Consider the following 21,633-nt stretch of genomic DNA (forward strand, 5'->3'; position numbering starts at 1 on the left):
AGGTAGGAAGGTGGGAACGACCGGTCTCGCTCCTTCTTCCCAGCCCTGAAACCCAAGAGTGGGGTCAGCATTTACCTTCGTAGCACAGAATGCCGATGTTGTTGTTCATCTTGTCCAGGTACTGGTAGTTCAACAGATCCATCTTCATAAACAGCATTTATTACTGGGTTAGCAGGAAAGACCAGCTTTCTCGCTTCACCCACAAAAAGAATAAAAAGTGAGAGGCGGTGGACAGCTTGAGGAAAAGATCCCGACTCTCCCTAAGATTTCACGAGACAGAAAGGCCCAGCCTCCAGCAACAAAAGCCGAGAAAAGTGCATGAACAAAAAAAATCTAAAAAAAGGGGAATCCGTTCTGAAGAAGAGGTGACGGCTCTGCCTTGGCAATGTTATGGGTGGTGGGGGTCTCCAGCTAAACCAGACCCGGGTCACTTTCGGCAGGTCGTGAAAGAAAAAGAAAAGGAGGAAAGGGGGACAAAAAAAAAAAAAGAAGAAGAAGTGTTGAAGACAAAGCCAGTCAGTTCTCACAGCCCTGCTGCAAGTTCACTGCTCTGACACGCAGCCTATGCTTGGTATGACTCCAATGTAAGTCAGCTTCCTCTCTCCAACAGCCGGGGAGGAGGGAGCATGCTCAGTGATTCCCTGGAGCAGCTCACATGTCAGGGATATTTTCAGCAGGAGATCAGCCTCCTCCAAATGCTCAGAGTGTTTGTAAGAGGAGAGAGAGTGACACAAAGCAGAGTGCTCCCATCCCCCAGGCCAGACACAGGTATAGGGACTACTGCAAGCAGCCAGGAAGGTTCTGGTTAGGGAAGCTGCTGCTGCTGCAACTTTTAGTTCTACTGCAAGTCACAGAGATCCATGGGGTGGGATAGGTAACGGATTTACATGCACACCAGCACCCTACTTTCAGGCGACTATTGCATGCAACACCAAGTGACATGGGTTTGCTTCTGGGTGCTTTACGGCATCTCCACCGGTCACAGCACCAGTATATGCACACTAGAACGCTGTGCAATATTGCCTCTTACAGCCGGTTCAGACCTGAGTGTTTGACAGCGCGTTCCTACGCGCTGTAAAACGCTCAACAGGCAAGAACCAATGATTCCCTATGGGAATGGTTCTCACCTGAGCGTTTTACAGCGTGTACGATCGCGCTGCAAAATGCCCCAAGAAGTACAGGAGCTTCTTTGGGGCGTCTTGTCGCGCGTTCCCGTACATAGACTTCAGCAGCAACGCACGACAATGGCCGTTCGCTTGTCTCTGTATGCGCGATTGCAAACGCCCGTACAATCGCGCATACAGAGCGTACGTTCAATACGCTCAGGTCTGAACCCAGCCTTATAGATTGTAAGCTCTTGCGGGCAGGGTCCTCTACCCCTCTGTACCAGTCTGTTAAATAGTTTCTCGTTTACTGTGGTTTTTTATTTCTGTGTAACCCCAGCTGGATGTACAGCGCCATGGACTTAAAGGGAACCTGTCATCACCTTTCTGCTGCCCACACTAAAGGCATCATTAAGTAGAGACAGGTGAGTCAGCGGTCTGTCATTAAAAGTTAAAAATAAGTGGTTGTCGAGAACCAATATCACAATCATTTCAGACTGGGTACTGGGCCTGGAAAAGAGTCCCAGCCACCTGAGAAGAGTCCTGGTTATTCCTGCTCTCCTGCTGATGACTGCTAGTCTTCTCCCTTTCTCTCTAGGACAGAACTGCCAATCATCAGCAGATGGGTGAGAGCAGGAGATTATGAATAACCAGGACTCTTCTCAGGTAGACTGGACTCTTTTCAGGGCCTGGACTGCAATGGTTATGATGCTGTTTCTCAGCAACCACTTACTTTTAGCTCATAAATGACACCGCTGACATCAGCATTTATGCCACAGTGAGGTCAGCATAAAGTTGATGACAGGTTCCCTTTAATGACGCTTTAAAATAAATAATAATAATAAAGTCTATCAGGACAGTGTTGGGTTTCCAACAATTATCACAAATCACATGTAATTTCCCCTACTGTAGTGTTAAGATTGTGATGCACCTATTGCATGCATAAAACATTGCAAGCGAGCAGCAGTAGATGAGCAACTGACCTGCAAACGGCAGATACTCTAAGGGCTCATGCACACGACCGTATGTATTTTGCAGTCCGCAAAAATACTGATGACGGACAAGGAAAGAAAATACGTTTGTGTGCATGAGCCCTAAGGTTGCACACATTCCAGATCATGCACGTTTTTTTTTTACAGCCGAGTCTCATGTGGGAAAACCGATGAGTAATACGGTATCAGCAAAGTGTCTGAGATTAGACAAATCTCACGCACACTTTCCTTTATCGTTCCGTGCAGAAATTGACCAGCTGTGTAGGTTTGGAAATCCGCAGCAGGTCAATTCTTTATGCCGTTCTTTGTGCAGATTTTACTCTTTTCCAATTCAAGGGTCAGAACTGCGTCAAAACACAAGTAAACACATGCAGTTTTTGATATGGATTTGTTGTGAAAATGCACAGAAAGCCGCACGGAAATTTGGGCAGAATTCCTGCAAGACAAACCTCACCTATGTGCAGGTAGCCTTAGGGCCCTTTTACTTGGGCTGATGCACAGAGTAATGATAAGAAACCATTCAGTCCTGAGCATACAGAAAGCATCCCTCCATATGGGGATAAACGACTGCTACTACGATCATTCATTTCCATACACATTCCTTGCTACGCAGTTTACACAGGGCGGCGCGCTTCCCACAAACAATGGTGGAGTATGAAATAGGCCATCACAAGGTGAACAACGGCACTTTTATACAAGACTATTATCAGGAACATTTGTATGAACGTTCATCTGAGATCATTTTCCTGACCCTGTATACAGCGCCTTCCAAAAGTATTCACCCCCCTTGACTTTTTTTGTATTTTAGTGCCTCACAACCTGGAATTAACATGGATTGTTTGAGGATTTTCACCATTTAATTTACAGACCATGCCCACAACTATGAAGAGGTTTTTTTTTTTTGTTTGTTTCTTATTGTGAAGCAAACAAATAGGACAAAATAACAGAAAAAGTCAATGTGCATAACTATTCCCCCCCCTAAAGTCAATACTTTGTAGAGCCACCTTTTGCAGCAATCACAGCTCCAAGTCGCTTTGGATAAGTCTCTATGAGCAGTTGCCACATCTTACCACTGGGATTTTTGCCCATTCCTCCTTGAAAAACTGCTCCAGCGCCTTCAAAGTTGAATGGTTTGCGCTTGTGAACAGCAATCTTTAAGTCTGTCCACAGATTTTCTATTGGATTGAGATCTGGGCTGTGACTCGGCCATTCCAACACATTTACATGTTTCCCCTTACACCACTCAAGTGTTGCTTTAGCCGTGTATTTGGGGTCATTGTCCTGCTGGAAGGTGGACCTCCGTCCTAGCCTCAAATCATGCACAGGGTGGGACAGGTTTTGCTCAAGAATATCCCTGTATTTAGCACCGTCCATCTTTCTCTCAACTCTGACCAGTTTCCCTGTCCCCAGCTGCTAAAAAACATCCCCACAGCATGAAGCTGCCACCACCATGTTTCACTGTGGGGATGGTGTTCTTTGGGTGATGTGAGGTGTTGGGTTAGTGCCAGACATAGCGTTTTCTTTGATGGCCGAAAAGTTCAATTTTAGTCTCATCAGACCAGACAACCTTCCTCCATACATTTTGGGAGTCTCCCACATGCCTTTTCACAAACTCACAACGTGCCTTATTGTTTTTAGCTGAAAGTAATGGCTTTCTTCGGGCCACTCTGCCATGAAGCCCAACTCTATGGAGCGTACGGCTTATTGTCATCCTATGTACAGATACTCCAGTCTCTGCTGTGGAACTCTGCAGCTCCTCCAGGGTTACCTTATGTCTCTGTGCTGCCTCTCTGATTAATGCCCTCCTTGCCCGGTCCGTGAGTTTTGGTGGGCGGCCGTCTCTTGGCGGGTTTGCTGTTGGGCCATGTTCTTTCCATTTGGTTATGATAGATTTGATGGTGCTCCTGAGGATCATCAAAGATTTGGATATTTTTTATAAACTAACCCTAACTTGTACTTCTCAACAACATTGTCCCTTACTTGTTTGGAGAGTTCCTTGGTCTTCATGGCAGTGTTTGGTTAGTGATGCCTCTTGCTTAGGTGTTGCAGCCTCTGAGGCCTTTCAAAAAAAAAAGGTGTGTATATGTAATGACAGATCAAGTGACACTTAGATTGCACACAGGTGGACATCATTTCACTAATTATGTTACTTCTGAAGGTAATTGGTTGCACCAGAGCTTTTTTTGGGCTTCCTAACAAAGGGGGTGAATACATACGCACATGCTAATTTTCTGTTTTCTATTTCTAAACAATTGTTTTATTTATATATTTTTCTCATTTCATTTCTATTGTGTTCTGATCCATCACATAAAATTCAGATTAACAAAAAACATTGAACTTAAGGCTGTAATGTAACAAAACTCGAAAAAAAGTCAAGGGGGGTGAATACTTTTGCAAGGCACTGTAAAAAGGCCCTAACGCTATGTTCATACTTGGCAGAAATGCTGCAGATTTCCTCCTAGATTTGTGGGCAGAAAATCTGCAGGACGACACATTTGCAGCAAAATGGATTAGATTTTAACAAATCAAAAAAGAATAAAAAATCTGCTTGGAAGTTGACCTGGGGTGCGAATTTCAAATCCGCAGCATGTCAATTCTTTCTTTGGATTTTCACTGCAGATTTCACCCCTTTCAAGGCTACTTGTGGTACTACAATCCGGCCGCCTGATCCAGCAGATAATGACTTGAATCGGCTGGGCAAAAACCGCAGCATGCAGCAGTTTGAGACCGGCCGAATCTTGGCATTTATGCCGGAATGCGGCCTAATCTCCGCCAGACCACATTATACTTAATGGGTTTGGAGGGCAGTGCCGGATCAGAGAATTCCTGCAGGCTGCTATGTGCTATGCAGTTTACATCTGAGAGGTGCATAAGGCTACGTCTACACAACGACATTTGTCGCTCGACAATAAGTCGCAACTACACTGCAACATTTGTAGCGCAACATTTTGTTGCACCAATGTCGCGCGACAATTTTTATAATGGCAGTCTATGGTGTCGCACTGCAACATGCTGCGACTGCAATGCAACAGTTGCAGAAAAATCCACCTCGAATATAGACGTAGCCTAAATGTCTTAAACTTCCTGGGCTCCCTAGCGGCGAAGTGCAGAACTCCAAATCACAAGTGGCAGTGAAAGCTGCAAAAGCAGAAATAATCAAAGTGTACATGAGCTTTGTCTAATCGTATACACTTTGTTGGTACTGTTATGCTTCGGTTTTTCGCATGTAATCCGCGTTGTGTGCAGGCACCCTAAGGCACAGAGGCTGTACAGCTCCATATGCCATTTACAGACTTTACACTCTGGATTCTTTCTATCCTGCATTGGTCCTGTGACGTGTTTAGGCTGTGGCTACCATGGAAAACGTCCATACCTAGTAGTATATACATTTATTTTGTTGGCAACACACTTTTAAACGAGTCCACTCTATCGGGAGTGAAGTCATGCACCAACAACACCCCCAGGCCAGGTAGCCGGAATGGGAGCAGGCGATATGCAACACTTTGATCTGGCTCAGTGGGCGTCCTGAGCATGGAACCACCTTCCATGACGTCTACATGCCCTCTAACGATTTTGCTGCAGGAGTCCAATAAAATCTGGCCCATTAATGGCAACACAACAATGGTGAAAAAAGAAACATGGGCACTGTATAGCTGTAACGTATTAGGGTTAGGGATCGACCGATATTGATTTTTTAGAGCCGATACCGATAATTTGTGAACTTCCAGGCCGATAGCCGTTAATTTATACCGATATTCTGGGAATTTTCATTTTTGAAAAAAATTAAATAAAAATTCTATACAAATCTGCTGAAAATTAATGTTTATTGTTAATGTGTAGGGTTTTTTTGTAAATCTTTTTTTTTCATTTATACTTAATATTTTGGTGTTTTATTTTTTTACTAAATTTTAGCCCCCTTAGGGACTAGAACCCTTGTCCTATTCACCCTAATAGAGCTCTATCAGGGTGAATAGGAGCTCACACTGTCCCTGCTGCTCTGTGCTTTGTGCACACAGCAGCATGGAGCTTACCATGGCAGCCAGGGCTTCAATAGCGTCCTGGCTGCCATGGTAACCGATCGGAGCTCCAGGATTACACTGCTGGGGCTCCGATCGGAGGAGGAGGGGAGAGGGGATCCTGTGGCCACTGCCACCAATGATTAATACTGGGGGGGGGCGCACTGCGCCACCAATGTTTTTAATACTGGGGTGGGGGGCGCACTGCGCCACCAATGATTAATGCTGGGGGGCTTGGGGGGGCGCACGGTGCCACCAATGAAGAGAAATCTCTCATTTATTTATATACAGGAGGCGGGAGCTGGCTGCAGAATCACATAGCAGTGGCCACAGCCCCTCCCCTCCTCTTCTCATCTGTCTTCTAATTGGTGGCAGTGGCAGCACAGGGGGGAGGGAGACACTGCTTCCTTCTCCCCTGTGCTGCTGAGGGAACACGGAGAGCGCTGAGAGCAGCGCGATCTGTGTTCCCAATAAGTTATCGGAATATCGGCAAAATAGATGCCGTTACCGATAACAGTCAAAATCCTGAATATCGGCCGATAATATCGGTAAAACCGATAATCGGTCGATCCCTAATTAGGGTACTTTCACACTTGCGTTTTTCTTTTCCGGCATAGAGTTCCGTCCTAGGGGCTCTATACCGGAAAAGAACTAATCAGTTTTATCCCCCATGCATTCTGAATGGAGAGCAATCTGTTTAGGATGCATCAGGTGGTCTTCAGTTCAGTCTTTTTGACTGATCAGGACAAAGATAAAACCGCAGCATGCCACGCTTTTATCTCCGGCCCAAAAAACTGAACACTTGCCTGAATGCTGGATCCGGCATTTATTTCCATAGGAATGTATTAGTCCCGGATCCGGCATTCAAAATACCGGATCCGTCCTTCCGGTCTGCGCATGTGCAAACCGAAAAAAAAAGGTGAAAAAAAAATGCCGGATCCGTTTTTCCGGATGACACCGGAAAGACAGATTCGGTATTGCAATGCATTTTTCAGACTGGTCAGGATCCTGATGAGTCTTACAAATGCCATCAGTTGGCATACGTTTTGCCAGATCTGGCAGGTAGTTCCGGCGACTGAACCGCTTGCCGGATCACTCTGCCGCAAGTGTGAAAGTAGCCTAAAGAAGGTACACGGTGTAGAAAAATAGGAATATAGATGTCCAGCAGAGAACAGAGGAGGCTGGAGGGGACTTCATAAAGTGTGAGGCAAGGCTGGGCAGCAGCGCAGGGGATTTTTATTGTGTCTGCTCACACACCAGGATGTGGTTTGTTATAAGGAGACCTCACTGAAAGAGTGCAGATGTTTATACAGATGTAGTTGAGTCATCACAGGGAAGATCTACATCAGCAATCACAGTGGTGGGAATGAACAGATGTATGGAGATCCACACGAAGTATGCTGTGCACTGCCTATTCCTCTGTACAAGGTACCGCAGAAATAGTACACTATTGTCACAGTGTAAATGGAATCCAGCAATCAACACAATTTGGCCCAAAACGACGTCCTCTAGAACTATGGACAATAGTTTAATACACACGTTTTGGTTAGTAGCGGTGGACTGAGCAGTCATCGAATATGGATGCCGAATATGGCTGCCTAAGTCCAAGAAAGGACATACCGGCGATGTGACAAGCCCTGCCCAATCCCTTCTGTGCCTCCCTCCAAACAGAGACCCCTTAGTGCTTCCCTCCTATAGTATGGGGGTCCTTACTGCTCTTCACACAGTATGTGGACCCCTTAATGCTTCCCCACATGGTCTGGGGTCCTTACTGCTTCCACACACAGTATGGGGTCCCCTTAGTGCCTCCCCCACAGTATGGGGGCCTTACTGCTTCCCCACACAGTATGATGCCCCCTTAGTGCTTCCCCACATAGTATGGGCCCCCCTTAATTCCTCCCCCACAGTATGGGGTCCTTACTGCTTCACCACACAGTATGGGGCCTCTTAGTGCCTCCACGCCCCCCTTAATTCCTCCCCCACAGTATGGGGGCCTTACTGCTTCCCTACACAGTATGGGGCCCCCTTAGTGCCTCCCCCAACAGTATGGAGGGTCTTAATGCTTTCCCACACAGTATGAGGCCCTCTTAGTGCTTCCCTCCTATAGTATGGGGGTCCTTACTGCTTCCCCACACAGTATGGGGCCCCCTTTGTGCTTCCCTCCTATAGTATGGGGGTCCTTACTGCTTCCCCACATAGTATGGGGCCCCCTTAATTCCTCCCCCCCACAGTATGGGGTCCTTACTGCTTCTCCACACAGTATAGGGCCCCCTTAGTTCCTCCCCACACAGGTGTGTGTCAGGAGCAGGACCCAGAGTGATCACTAGTCGCCCAATGCTCGCCTTCTGAAAGGTGTTGTCTCCAATCAGCCCTTTAAGCCATCAGTGGTGCAGGTTGCTTTCGATTATAGTTTTAGCATGTCAGCTACAATGAGCTTCATTAGTGCAGACCTATAATATGGTACTTATACAAGTCTGTGGGCCATACTGTATATGCCTACCCATATTATAGGGTACTTTGGACAAACTATGGCATGCGCCATATGATCCCACATTACAGAGAGAATGTATGGGACCAGGGGTACCATATAACAGCAGACGGCCTATAGCTGGGTAGTATGCAGCCTACTTATAGTGACATCACAAATCTAAACACAATGATGTCACAAATCCCAGCGTTAGTGGCATCTAGATTTATCAAAACTGGTGTAAAGTAAAACTGTCTTAGTTGCTCATAGCAACTAATCAGATTCAGCCTTTCATTTTCCAAAGGAGCGCTGCAAAATGAAATGTAGAATCTCATTGGTTGCTATGGGCAACTATGCTACTTCTACTTTACACCAGTTTTGATAAATCTCCCCCTATAAATCCTAAAGGACGAAGGCAGGAGTCAAAAAGAGAAGATGGCGGTCCTTGACCACGCCATCGCCATTCTCTGTCTTTTCATTAGTCAACCACAGTTTCACATGATGGAAAAGTAAAGCGCTACCTTAAACCCGAATGCCTTGCTACGTATTCCTAATATGCCGAGTCTCGCAGTAACTCAGTTTGGATTTTCTCGAAAGGACTAATTTCTACAAGATTTGGAAATACCATTAATCCAGCCACATGGGGTCAGCTATTTAAAGAACTAATAACAGGTTAGGTAATGTGGAACACCTGTTATAACAGTCCTGTCCTTTCCAGCGTAACGTATCCCACAACCGCTCTGACGTCTTAAAGAAAAACATACAGAAACGTCTATGGATATATCTCTCATGTCACTTGTGGTAAAGGAGCCCCCCCTGGAGGCCTACCCTGGAACTTCACCCTATAGTCAGTGAATAGAACATATTACAGCAGAAGGGTCGGGGAAGCCATACAGATAAAAACGATAAAGCTCCTCAGGGGAACTGTGAAAAAGGGGGCAAAATTTTAAATTTTACAAACCAAGGGATTCACAATTGTAGATAGGGGGGACCTGATAGACAACAAATTTTCCCGTTTAGCTTTTTTTTTTTTGTCTTTATAGACTTACTATTTTTGTGAGCAAAAGGTTTTGTTTCAAGTGGGGTGTCCTACTTTCCATCAGTACTGTATGTAAAATGATTTTATCATAACATTCATATTTTACTATATAAAGGCCACAGACACCAGTTACTGCTGCAGCCAAGTGCACTTTTACGGTGTCAACTAGAGCTGGCTATCTCTATATACACACACAATAATATATATCTCCGCTAAAGGAATCCGCACCGTAGCATTTACAATCACGAAAATCGGCACACAGGTACATCAGGTGTCCGGGCAGGTTTTAGACCAGGTCTCAGCTCTCTAGGACGTACCGTTCCTGAGATATACCCAAAAAAATGCATTAGCCAATAGCCTGGTCACATGACCCTCATCAACCAATACAAGCTGACAGGCCCTTAGTCTCCACATAGACACAGTTTTACACCAGGTTTCCACAACAACCAAGCCATTTTTCTTCACTGCTGCAGGTCAGCTTTAAAGGGGCAGCTGTGGATGACACTGTTAAGGAAGCGGAGTGCTGTGGAGGTCAAAGCTAAGGGGGCAAGTAGGGTGGCCATTCAGGCCACTTCAAAAGACAGACTTAAAACCCCACCCCCAGGTCCCACTAAGCAATGCCCGACCCGGTTAGGCCACACCCTCTCCCACTCCTCAGCTGACGGGGATTGAAAAAATATGACGTTAAAAATAAACTTCTGTCAGTGGGAGGGTGGGTGACTTTCTCCCTGCAGCTCATGCTCAGACAGCACAGTGCTGCTGTCTAAGAGTGCGCTGTTCAAAAGGACATCCCTGTGTCCTTCAAGGCCCTGCGCCGGACGGAGGACAGGCAGTCTAAAAGCTGGACTGTCCGGCCTAAAACCGGACCTCTGGCCACCCTAGGGGCAATCTGCTGTGGAGGTCACAGTTAAGAGGACGGTCCGCTATGGAGGTCAGTGTTAAAGAGGACCTTTCACCAGAAGAAAACTTCTAAACTAACTATACAGACATGTAGAGCGGCGCCCAGGGACCCTCCTGCTCTTAATGTTATACCTGGGCGCCGCTCCGTTCTCCCGTTATTGCCTCCGGTATCTTCATAGTTAGGCTCCACCCAGGGGAACCTGCCGGCGTCTCCTTCTCCCATGCTGTAGCAGGTTCCCCTGGGTGGAGCCTAACTATGAAGATACCGGAGGCTATAACGGGAGAACGGAGCGGCGCCCAGGTATAACAGTAAGTGCAGGGGGGTCCCTGGGTGCCGCTCTACATGTCTGTATAGTTAGTTTAGAAGTTTTATTCTGGTGAAAGGTCCTCTTTAAGGGGCAGATTGCCACTGTTAAGGGGAAATGGTGTTGTGGAAATCACTGTTAAGGAGATAGGGTACTGTGGAGGTCACTAATAAAGGGGCGGACTGCTGTGGAGGTCACTGTTAAAGGGGCGGGATTCTGTGGAGGTTTCTGTTAAGGGTCAGGGAATGGTGGAGGTCCCAGTTAAGGGGACGGTCCGCTATGGATGTCAGTGTTAAGGGGAGAGGTGTTGTAGAGGTCACTGTTGGGCCTCATGCACACGACCATATGCATTTATGATCTATCTAGATGTCTTATAGACAAGTGTTCTATCTCGAGAACAGAGGTTTCCTTCTTTTGGCCACTTCATCCAGGCTACAACTGAACGCCAGGGTGGCCAGGAATACGGAAACAGCAAAGCTCATTGTGCTACGCTGCTTCCATACCTCACAGAAGTAACGGGAGTGATCCGTGCACATGAATGGTCACCATGTCATTTACCATCCATCTGAATGACTTTATGTATATGGTGCTTACTTCTTTGATGGTTCAGTTTACGTATTCATTAAACAAAAAGTACCGTATATACGGTACTTTAATTCCAAACCTACAACATGTTTGGACCCATCTGCCTACGTGCGTCTGTTTTAAAAAATAAAGTAACGAGTAACATAGTAGACACATCGCTGTCACATACTAAAAAATGCAGTGTGTGCTATTGTATGTTAAAACATATACACACTATTCATCTAAACTTAATCACCTTTAAGGCCCAAATGATGGGACATTAAAGAGAACCCGTCACCCTAAGGCCTCTTTCACACTACCGTTTTTTTTTTTCCGTTTTGCGGTCCGTTTTTTGCGTTCCGTATACGGAACCATTCATTTCAATGGTTCCGCAAAAAAACGGAATGTGTTCCGTATGCATTCCGTTTCCGTATTTCCGTTCCGTTGAAAAGATAGAACATGTCCTATATTTGGCCGCAAATCACGGTCCGTGGCTCCATTCAAGTCAATGGGTCCGCAAAAAAAACGGAACACATACGGAAATGCATCCGTATGTCTTCCGTATCCGTTCCGATTTTTGCGGAACCATCTATTGAAAATGTTATGCCCAGCCCAATTTTTTCTATGTAATTACTGTATACTGTATATGCCATACGGAAAAACGGAACGGAACAACGGAACGGAAACGGAACCACAACGGAAGCAAAAAACGGAACAACGGATCCGTGAAAAACGGAACGCAAAACACTGAATTCAACATACTGTAGTGTGAAAGAGGCCTAAATGCAATGCAATCTGCAGGCAGCATGTTATAGAGCAGGAGGAGCTGAGCAGATTGATTATAGTTTTGTGAGAAAAGATTAGGCCAACCTTTATTCATTAAAATTTCAGTTTCTGACTACAGATGTACACGGGGGCCGTCTATCGGTGATTGCCTTTGAATCCAGAGGAAAAAAAAGCAGGTTGGTTTGAGAGCTACATTTATACAAGCAAGCAAATAACGCAAGTTTGTGAGCGTTTGTGTGTTTGAGTTCAAGTGTGTGTTTGAGTTCAAGTGTGTGACTTTAGATTACGTGACTTGAGATCCAGGGACTACATTAAGTTAGATTCTTATCACTGCACCATATTGTATTTTTTCTCTTTTCTTGCTTAAAGGGAGTCTGTCATCAAAGTTTCACCTTTTTAACCCTTCCCATAGCTTTCTAGCAGCCTTATAGTTAGGACCCATGCACACGGCCGTGTTTCACAGCCGTGTGCGGGCCGTGGAACCGCGGCCTGGATCCCTCCTGAGAGCAGGAGCGCACGGCGTCACTGGTTGCTATGACGCCGTGCGCTCCCTGCTGTCGCCGCAATACAGTAATACACTGGTATAGATCATACCAGTGTATTACTGTACTGTGCCGGCAGCAGGGAGCGCACGGCGTCATAGCAACCAGTGACGCCGTGCGCTCCTGCTCTCAGGAGGGATCCAGGCCGCGGTTCCACGGCCCGCACACGGCTGTGAAACACGGCCGTGTGCATGGGGCCTTAATAAAAAACGTTACCTTTATGAGCAATCCTGGACTTATAAAACCGGCAAAAAACAACTTAGTAGCATATGCAAATAAGGGCTTGCAAGTGCCCAGGGGCGGCGTTACCCTCGTAGGTGCCCAGCTAGCTCAGCCTTATCGTCGCTTTCCCCCGCCCATCCTTTTCCTCTGACCGCCCATCTACTTACTTCTTGTTTCAGTCCATCGGCCGGCACATGCGCACTGCAATGCCCATTCCTTGTACGGCATCACAGTAATTAATGCGCATGCGCCGGCTTCGCGCCGTTAGCCGGCGCATGCGCATTAATTACTGTGATCCCGTACAATGGGGAAGGGGCAGCTGTGTTGGGAGAAAAGATGGCTAGAAGGTTGGAGAAGTGTTTAAACTAGGGACTGGGGGAGGGTAATTATGTTATAGGATGGGAAGATAGTGCAGAGAGAGACCAGGGCAAGGTAATATGACTGGGGGAGGAATGGAAGGAGGAACTAGAACAGCTCAGAAGGAAAGGTGTAGGGTACAAAATATACATAAGCAGGGCTCCAGATGGCGACATGGAAAAGGACCTAGGAATTTTAGTGAGCAGCAAACTAAGCTGTAAAAACCAGTGTCAGGCAGCTGCTGCCAAGGCCAATAAGATAATGGGTTGCATCAAAAGGGGCATAGATGCCCGTGATGAGAACATAGTCCTACCAGTTTACAAATCACTAGTCAGACCACAATATGGAGTACTGTGTACAGTTCTGGGCTCCTGTGAACAAGGCAGACATAGCAGAGCTGGAGAGGGTTCAGAGGAGGGCAACTAAAGTAATAACTGGAATGGGGCAACTACAGTACCCTGAAATATTATTAACATCAGGGTTATTCACTTTAGAAAAAAGACGACTGAGGGGAGATCTAATTACTATGTATAAATATATCAGGGGTCAGTACAGAGATCTCGCCCATCATCTATTTATCCCCAGGACTGTGACGAGGGGACATCCTCTGCGTCTGGAGGAAAGAAGGTTTGTACACAAACATAGAAGAGGATTCCTTACGGTAAGAGCAGTGAGACTATGGAGCTCTCTGCCTGAGGAGGTGGTGATGGTGAGTACAATAAAGGAATTCAAGAGGGGCCTGGATGTATTTCTGGAGCGTAATAATATTACAGGCTATAGCTACTAGAGAGGGGTCGTTCATCCAGGGAGTTATTCTGATTGGATTCGGGAAGGAATGTTTTCCCCCTTAAGTGGGGAAAATTGGCTTCTACCTCTCAGGTTTTTTTTTTGCCTTCCTCTGGATCAACTTGCAGGATAACAGGCTGAACTGGATGGACAAATGTCTTTTTTCAGCCTTATGTACTATATTATGTATGATAGCTATCTATAAAACATTTAAAAGACTATGTATACACATAAATGGCCCCTGTGTACAGCTGAGCTCAGAAAAAGCAGAGATTTAAAACATTTAAATACCATATGTATCACCCTATAAGACGCACTTTTTTCTCCAAAGTGGGGGGGAAATGTCAGTGCGTCTTATAGGGAAAATACTAATGGGCAATGGAAGCGCTCGTTAGCAGGGTTGCAAACCAGATTATTATTTTTTTTTTTCTGGACAACTTATCCCAAAATCATGGACAGGCAAAATTTTTCACGGACAAACTGGAAAACCATAATGAATGAATGGCGACGTCCTGAGCAGGAGAGGTAAGTGGATTTATTTTCAAGTTTGTAACTGCACATGCATATCTGGTTACTTCATTACTAAATTGTGGATCCTATGCTATTCTATCACAGATAATTAGACCGCGGAAGAAGGCCTGTAAGGACCAAAACGTCCGATCAACGTCAATACCAAGAGTGGTTATCCATTATTGATCATTTTCAAGTTTGTAACTGGATCATTAACTTTGTACTTTAAGACCCCTTTCACAGGACCGTGACGGATTGGTTCCGAAAGCGTTCAGGGTGCGTTCAGTGAAACTCGCACCATTTTGCAAGCAAGTTCAGTCAGTTTTGTCTGCAATTGCGTTCAGTTTTTTCCGTGCGGGGTGCAATGCGTTTTTCAGGCGCGTGATAAAAAACAAAAAAACTGAAGGTTTACAAACAACATCCTTTAGCAACCATTAGTGAAAAACTCATTGCATCCGCACTTGCTTCCGGATGCAATGCGTACGCTTATGTACACAGACGCATTGAAATGAATGGGTCAGGATTCAGTGCGGGTGCTATGCGTTCACGTCACGCATTGCACCCACGTGGAAAGCTCGCTCGTGTGAAAGGAGCCTAATGCATCAATAAATTATCCAAAATTGAAAAAGAATAATCTTGTGCGGCACAACTTCATACTACTGATCTGAGGTCTAATGAAAAATATTTTTGTCTCAATATTTTTTCCTGCTCTAAAACCTAGGTGCATCTTATAGGATGAAAAATCCGGTACACGTTTTTCCTAATCTTTTCTTTCAAGATTATATAGTCAATCTGCTCAGCAACTCCTGCTGTATAACACGCGGCCTATTGCACTGCATTTCGCAGTGACAGGGCCTCTATTTAGAGTATATTCAGATGGTTTGGTTAGAAGCACATAGGTTAAAAAGTGTGTTTGTTGGTGGGTTTTTTTTTGTGTTTTTTTACAAGTGAAAAAAGTGTTTTTCATAGGTATAAGTAGTTCCCGCATCAAAAACTGCACCTGTTTTATCCGCACTGTCTGCATACACCCTTACACTTGGCAGCCTCCACTGGGGGAAGATAAAGCAATTGTCAGGTAGGTGTCGGACACATACACTCAATACCACATGTCCCACTGCAGAATTTGAAATCCAGCAAGAATTTTCCAGCTAACAGAATAAACACCGCAATGAGGAATTACGATTTATGACGAGACTAAAAACAAAATACCTTATAAAAGTGAGGTGAAGTCAGCAGCTTACACAGCAGAAAGTGCTGCCACGTGTCTACAGCCCCACCTAGTGTATGCTATTAGTACTGCATGCATTCCTGAAATACCTCAAGCGTCTGTCTAGTAACCTGCAATAAACTCAGAGAAATTGAAGGCAAATATTTATATTCAGACAGACGGTGGAGAGTTTATCGCTCAGGAAGTGATCTGGGAGAGAAAGCCATCCCCCAAATGCATGACTCAAAGTCCATAAGAACTGGATAAATATTATGTAAATCATGTTCACGGTTACGGTATTTATTACTACATTTCCCAGACATCATTATTATGGCCCCAGTAACCGCCCAATGATGTAAGAAGACATTACACAGGTATACTTCTCATATACAATAAAATAACACAGTGGGGCAGATTTACTAAGCCTGTAGATGGCACAAACTTAGGACGGATAGATAGATAGAGAGATATTAGATAGAGATATTAGATAGATAGGAGAGACGATAGTGAGATATTCGAAAGAGAGATAGATACCAACTATTAGTTGGCTTACTTAGAGAGATAATTTTGCACCAGAATTGTGGTGCAAAACGGTCTTTAGTAGACCACGCATCTACCCAACAATCCCACTCCCCTTCCGGATTGCGGCCCCATTAAAGTGAATGGGTCTGCATCCACGATACGGTGCGCACATGGCAGATGCCCATACATTGCGGACTTGCTGTTTGCGGGCACGGACCTGCTATGGTCGTGTGCATGAGGCTTTAGTCGGTGGTTTTAATTTGTCTACACCTATGAATTTGTGAAGTCCCATTCGCTGCATCAGAATGCCAGACCATCAGAAGGTCCTTACACTCACGTCACGTCCATGGCGCTGCTGTGCAGTCGCGCTTTCCAGAGTTACCATATCGCTGGACGCAGAGCAAGCGTCAATGTTTGGGGATGAATTTTGGGAGCAACTAAAGACCACCCATGCAAATTAGGATACTGATGACGCGCCCCAGACCAGAAGACTGCAAAGCCACGGATGGGACGTGGGCAGAAGGAGCTTCTAAGGACCATGTGAGGGACATTCCTATATAGTGACATTATAAATTCACAGGGGTTTGCCATGCATGATGTATATAATGAATATCAGACATCATATAGTACATGACAAACTCTTTCTAATAAAGCTAGAACCTGCCCTTTAACTGACATAAATCCAGAGATCTCCCCAGTCATTGCTCCAATTGTTCTGCTAGATTTTCTTCAGGCTCGCAGATCAAGAGACCTATTCTTTTTCAGGGGTGAGTGGTCCTTTCTACTGCAGCTCTTTTCCTGTAAATGTCCCAACAGAAGAAATGGCTGGTGGTAGATGAAGATTTAAACTGAGCGTGTGCGACCCCCTCAGTGAGGTGGACAAGAAATAGGCCACTTTCACACGAGCGTTCAACGCATTGAACTCGCAATGTGTGTCTTGCAGCAGCTCCAGTACGGACCTCCCTAGCACTGATGGGGTTGCATAGCATTATATTGAATTATGATCCTATGTATTCCTTACAGTTCTGGAATGAATTGGATAACACCGACAGCAATATGTCAGTGTTATACTATACAATACATTCCAGAACTGTACTAGCATCATAAATCAATATAATGCTATGTGACACCATCAGTGCTAGGGAAGACAGCACGGAAGTTCTGGGAGGTCCCTCATGTATTGAGCAGCTCCATAACCCCCTTCCCTCTGCTCCGAGTCCTGGTTGCATCCAGGGCACAATAGCAATCACGTTTCTGCGTACAGTAATTCCGTATTACCATCTGCATGCACTAAGATATATGCCGCCGTGTAAAATATATTTTATGTAGCATTAAGGCTATATTTACTACAATAATGCGTCGTTTACGTCTCCGGCAGGCATTCAGGAGCACATTTATTAAGACCGGTGTCTAATAAGCACCTGCACTGGCGGTGGATTGCTGAACTTATGTAGGGGCGCTGGCCTCTCCATAACTTGGGCGTATCCACCTCCGATTCTAAATGCAAGACAGCTTCCTTGCTGATTTACATTAAGAACATTTTCTATGCCCAAAACAGGCGTAGAGAATGATGAATGAGACGGGCCTACCGGCCGGCCCCGTTCCGTGCCGCTCCTCCTTTTTTAGACCTGGCATTAGAAGGGAAGTCGTCACAGATTCTGGCGCAACATGGCATGCTACGGAATCTGCGCCAGATATACGCCACAAAAGTGGCGTATATCTGTTCGTAAATGACCCCCCTCAGTTCCTCCATTAAATCGTATAAGCCAAAAAACACATTTGTCACATGATTGACATGCACGGAGCCCGATGGACCCCACTGACTATAATGGGGTCCAGCATGGTGTCAGTCACTGTACTGGACTAGTGCACAATGCTGAATATTTGATGGAATCTGCCGCGGAGGCCTTGACCGTAAATTTGAATGAAGCTTTAGAAATTTAAAGTATCCGTTTTAACTTTCCAATGCCGCTAAAGCAGATGTACACGTGGCCATTTACTTCACTTTGTTGGGGTAAAGCTGACTGACTTCACCTTCTTCATATTACCACTCAGTGTAGATAAAAAATAAAAATAAAATAAATAAATACAGAAAATAATCAAATAGAAAAAAATAAATAAAAAATAAAAGTAGAAGTAGACGTGGGCAGTTGGTGCCACGTTTGCTGTCTGCTACCAATCATTCACATGTTCTCTAATGTTTCTTTGGAATGCTGCAGAACAGACGGTGGTCACGGGATTGTGCAGAACCTTCTGACACGGCCTCAGGAAGGTGTGTGTATATATGTGTGTATGGGGGGGGGGGGTAATTTTATGTATGTCAGACAAGTTTCAGCAAGCATTATCTTCCAATGGCAGGTAATTATTAGATTAACTGATGAAGAACAGGTTTTGAGCAGGCCACACCTAACCATAACCACATTTTTTTCTATTGCAACGTATGATATAACACAAAGGCGCATATTTATTAAGGTGTCACAGCTGTAAAGCTGGTAAAAGACGGCCTCGAAAACGGTCTTGGGTGACCCGTGCCATATTAAGCATTCACAAGCCATTTACCACTAAAGTTAACCACAGACCTGAACTTGCAGGAGCTACTAAAAGGTTCTAACATATTACCTTCCAGATTTTGATGCCAGAACTGTGGCGCAACTTTGTCACAAAATGACTCGTCTTAGGCCCACCTCTTTCTCATGAATCTTCCCCATTTTCCAATAAGCCCCACCCTTTTTTGAGCATGTTGAGGGGGGGGGGGCGGGGGGTGTAGAAACCCTAGATGAGCCAATTTGCACCAATTTTTAGACAGATTTTTGGTGCAGACACCCTAGTCAGTCTGGGTCTGTATGTTTTTATTCAGCAATTTGTGCTATAGAAGATCTTCAACGCCGGGATCGCATTAGATGGGCTTGCCTTCTCTCCAGCACATCATTGAGCACATATGACCCGGCTTACCTGTTACCGCTGCACCGCCTGAAGATATCACGCTCAGTATGTTAATACTGAGCATCGGAACAGGGAGCGTCTCCTTCTCCCTGGCTGTGACTCTCTCCGATGTGATTGGCTCGCGGCACAGCCAGAGAGAAGGACACGCCCATTGAGAAACCCTGGCGTCTCCTCCTCCCTGTTCCGATGCTCAGTATTAGCATACTGAGCGCGAGAACTTCAGGTGGGCACTGAGGGGCATAGGGGTGATGGTTAAAAAAATAAAATAAAATGGGTGGCAGCATCAGTGGGGGGGTACCCCGCAAGTTCAGGTATTTAGCTCCTATAAGTAAAACAGGTGAAAGGTCCTCTTTAAGCTTGCCCATTTTTCTGCTTTCAAGACATTTAGGCCTCTTTCACACTACCGTTTTTTTTTCCGTTTTGCGGTCCGTTTTTTGCGTTCCGTATACGGAACCATTCATTTCAATGGTTCTGCAAAAAAACAGAATGTGTTCCGTATGCATTCCGTTTCCGTATTTCCGTTTTTCCGTTCCGTTGAGAGATAGAACATGTCCTATATTTGGCCGCAAATCACGGTCCGTGGCTCCATTCAAGTCAATGGGTCCGCAAAAAAAACGGAACACATACGGAAATGCATCCGTATGTCTTCCGTATCCGTTCCGTTTTTGGGGAACCATCTATTGAAAATGTTATGCCCAGCCCAATTTTTTCAATGTAATTACTCTATACTGTATATGCCATACGGAAAAACGGAACGGAAAAACGGAACGGAACAACGGAACGGAACAACGGAACGGAACAACGGAACGGAACAACGGAACGGAACAACGGAACGGAACAACGGAACGGAACAACGGAACGGAACAACGGAACGGAACAACGGAACGGAACAACGGAACGGAACAACGGAACGGAACAACGGAAGCAAAAAAACTGAACAACTGATCCGTGAAAAACGGACCGCAAAACACTGAAATGGACATACTGTAGTGTGAAAGAGGCCTAACTTGAAGATCTGACTGCACACTTGCTGCCTAAGATATCCCACCCGTCGAGAGGTCCCATTATCACTAGATAATCAATGGTATTCTTGTCACTTGTTGGTAGTGTTAATGTTAAGGCAGATTTGTGAAAATATCAATTTCTGAAGAATTCTCATATGGTATACCGGCAAGAATGTAGTCACATGAGACTCTGGTATTTCAGCATAGCTGCAAGGTCGTTGTGCAGTTCCTGGGACCAAAATACTACAGCTAGTACACAGAGTATTGTGTGCCATTATCCTTTCAATGTGACTTGAAACCAAACAAACAAATTCTTTTCAATCCACCTTAAATTTCACAAATAACTTACTACACAGTCAAACATGGCTGTGCTCCATCTCATACACTATGACAACAAAGTGCAACAATGAAGGAAAAGGTTGGGTTTTGTTTCTTAAAGACTATGAACACCTTCCTTTTTATGATTGCATTTTACCCCTTTTGGTCTAAAAATCACTTTTTCAATTGGTCTGTATTAAAAATTTGGAGCAGTTTTTGTCCTACAGGGTGAAGCTTTAGTCCATCAGCAGACTGTTTCTTTCTGTTTTACACCGAGTCCTGTGGTGTTGCTGTTCTGATGGCTGGATGTCTAGCTCTTATCCCTGAATTCCTGACAGCTTATAAAGACTCAGTTAAAGGGGTTTTTCAAGTGTTTTTTTTACTGATAACCTATCCTCTGAATAGGTCATCAGTATGAGTATCTGATCTTTTTGGATCAGTCACCCGGGACGCCCACCAATCAGCTGTTTAAGAAGGCAGCGGCACTCGAAGTGGAGCTGCAACATTCTCCAGCTTTTCCAAGGCGTGTGATGTTGGCCCATTAAAGTGAACGGGGCTGAGCTGCGATACCAAGCAATGTACTGTGCTGTGCACGGTGAGCAGGAGCACCAGTGCCTTGTTAAACAGCTGCTTGTAGGGGGTCCCGATTGGCAGACCCCCACTGTTCAGATACTGATGACCTATCCAGACCTAAGCCATATTGTTCTCAGTTTGAAAAGAATTTAGCTAAACTGAGTATTTATGAGCTGTCATGAGTACAGAGATAAGGGCTTCACATGAGCCATCTGAACAGCAACGTGTTACATTGACAGTCTGCAGATAGACTGAAACTTAACTCTGTAAGACAAAACTTCTGAAAAGTTTTAATAAAGACCAACTGAAAAAATAAATAATTATGCGCAAAACTTGTAAAAGGCAAAACATATGCAGACCTAAAAACTGGGATTTTAGATGTCAATACGGCTAAATTAAAAACAGATAGGAGGGTCTCTGCTCATGGTCTGCCATCATAAGACTGGTCGGCACTAAGGCCCGCTTCACATATATCAG

General features: G+C 45.1%; 1 protein-coding gene across 3 annotated transcripts in view; it reads right to left on the reverse strand.

The window, feature by feature from the left end:
• The window catches only part of VGLL4 (vestigial like family member 4), a 102,109-nt gene that overhangs the window by 40,307 nt on the left and 40,169 nt on the right, over positions 1-21,633 (reverse strand). The window contains exon 1 of one of the 3 annotated variants that reach the window (XM_044301428.1): positions 76-565. The exons of the other annotated variants lie outside the window; for them this stretch is intronic. Coding sequence (XP_044157363.1) covers positions 76-157 — 82 coding nt within the window. The 5' untranslated portion in view covers positions 158-565. Of the gene's footprint in view, positions 1-75; positions 566-21,633 lie in introns of those variants that run through there. 3 annotated transcript variants of the gene reach the window in all.

This window comes from Bufo gargarizans, chromosome 7 (genome assembly GCF_014858855.1).
Source record: "Bufo gargarizans isolate SCDJY-AF-19 chromosome 7, ASM1485885v1, whole genome shotgun sequence".
In the NCBI taxonomy this organism is placed as follows: domain Eukaryota; kingdom Metazoa; phylum Chordata; class Amphibia; order Anura; family Bufonidae; genus Bufo; species Bufo gargarizans.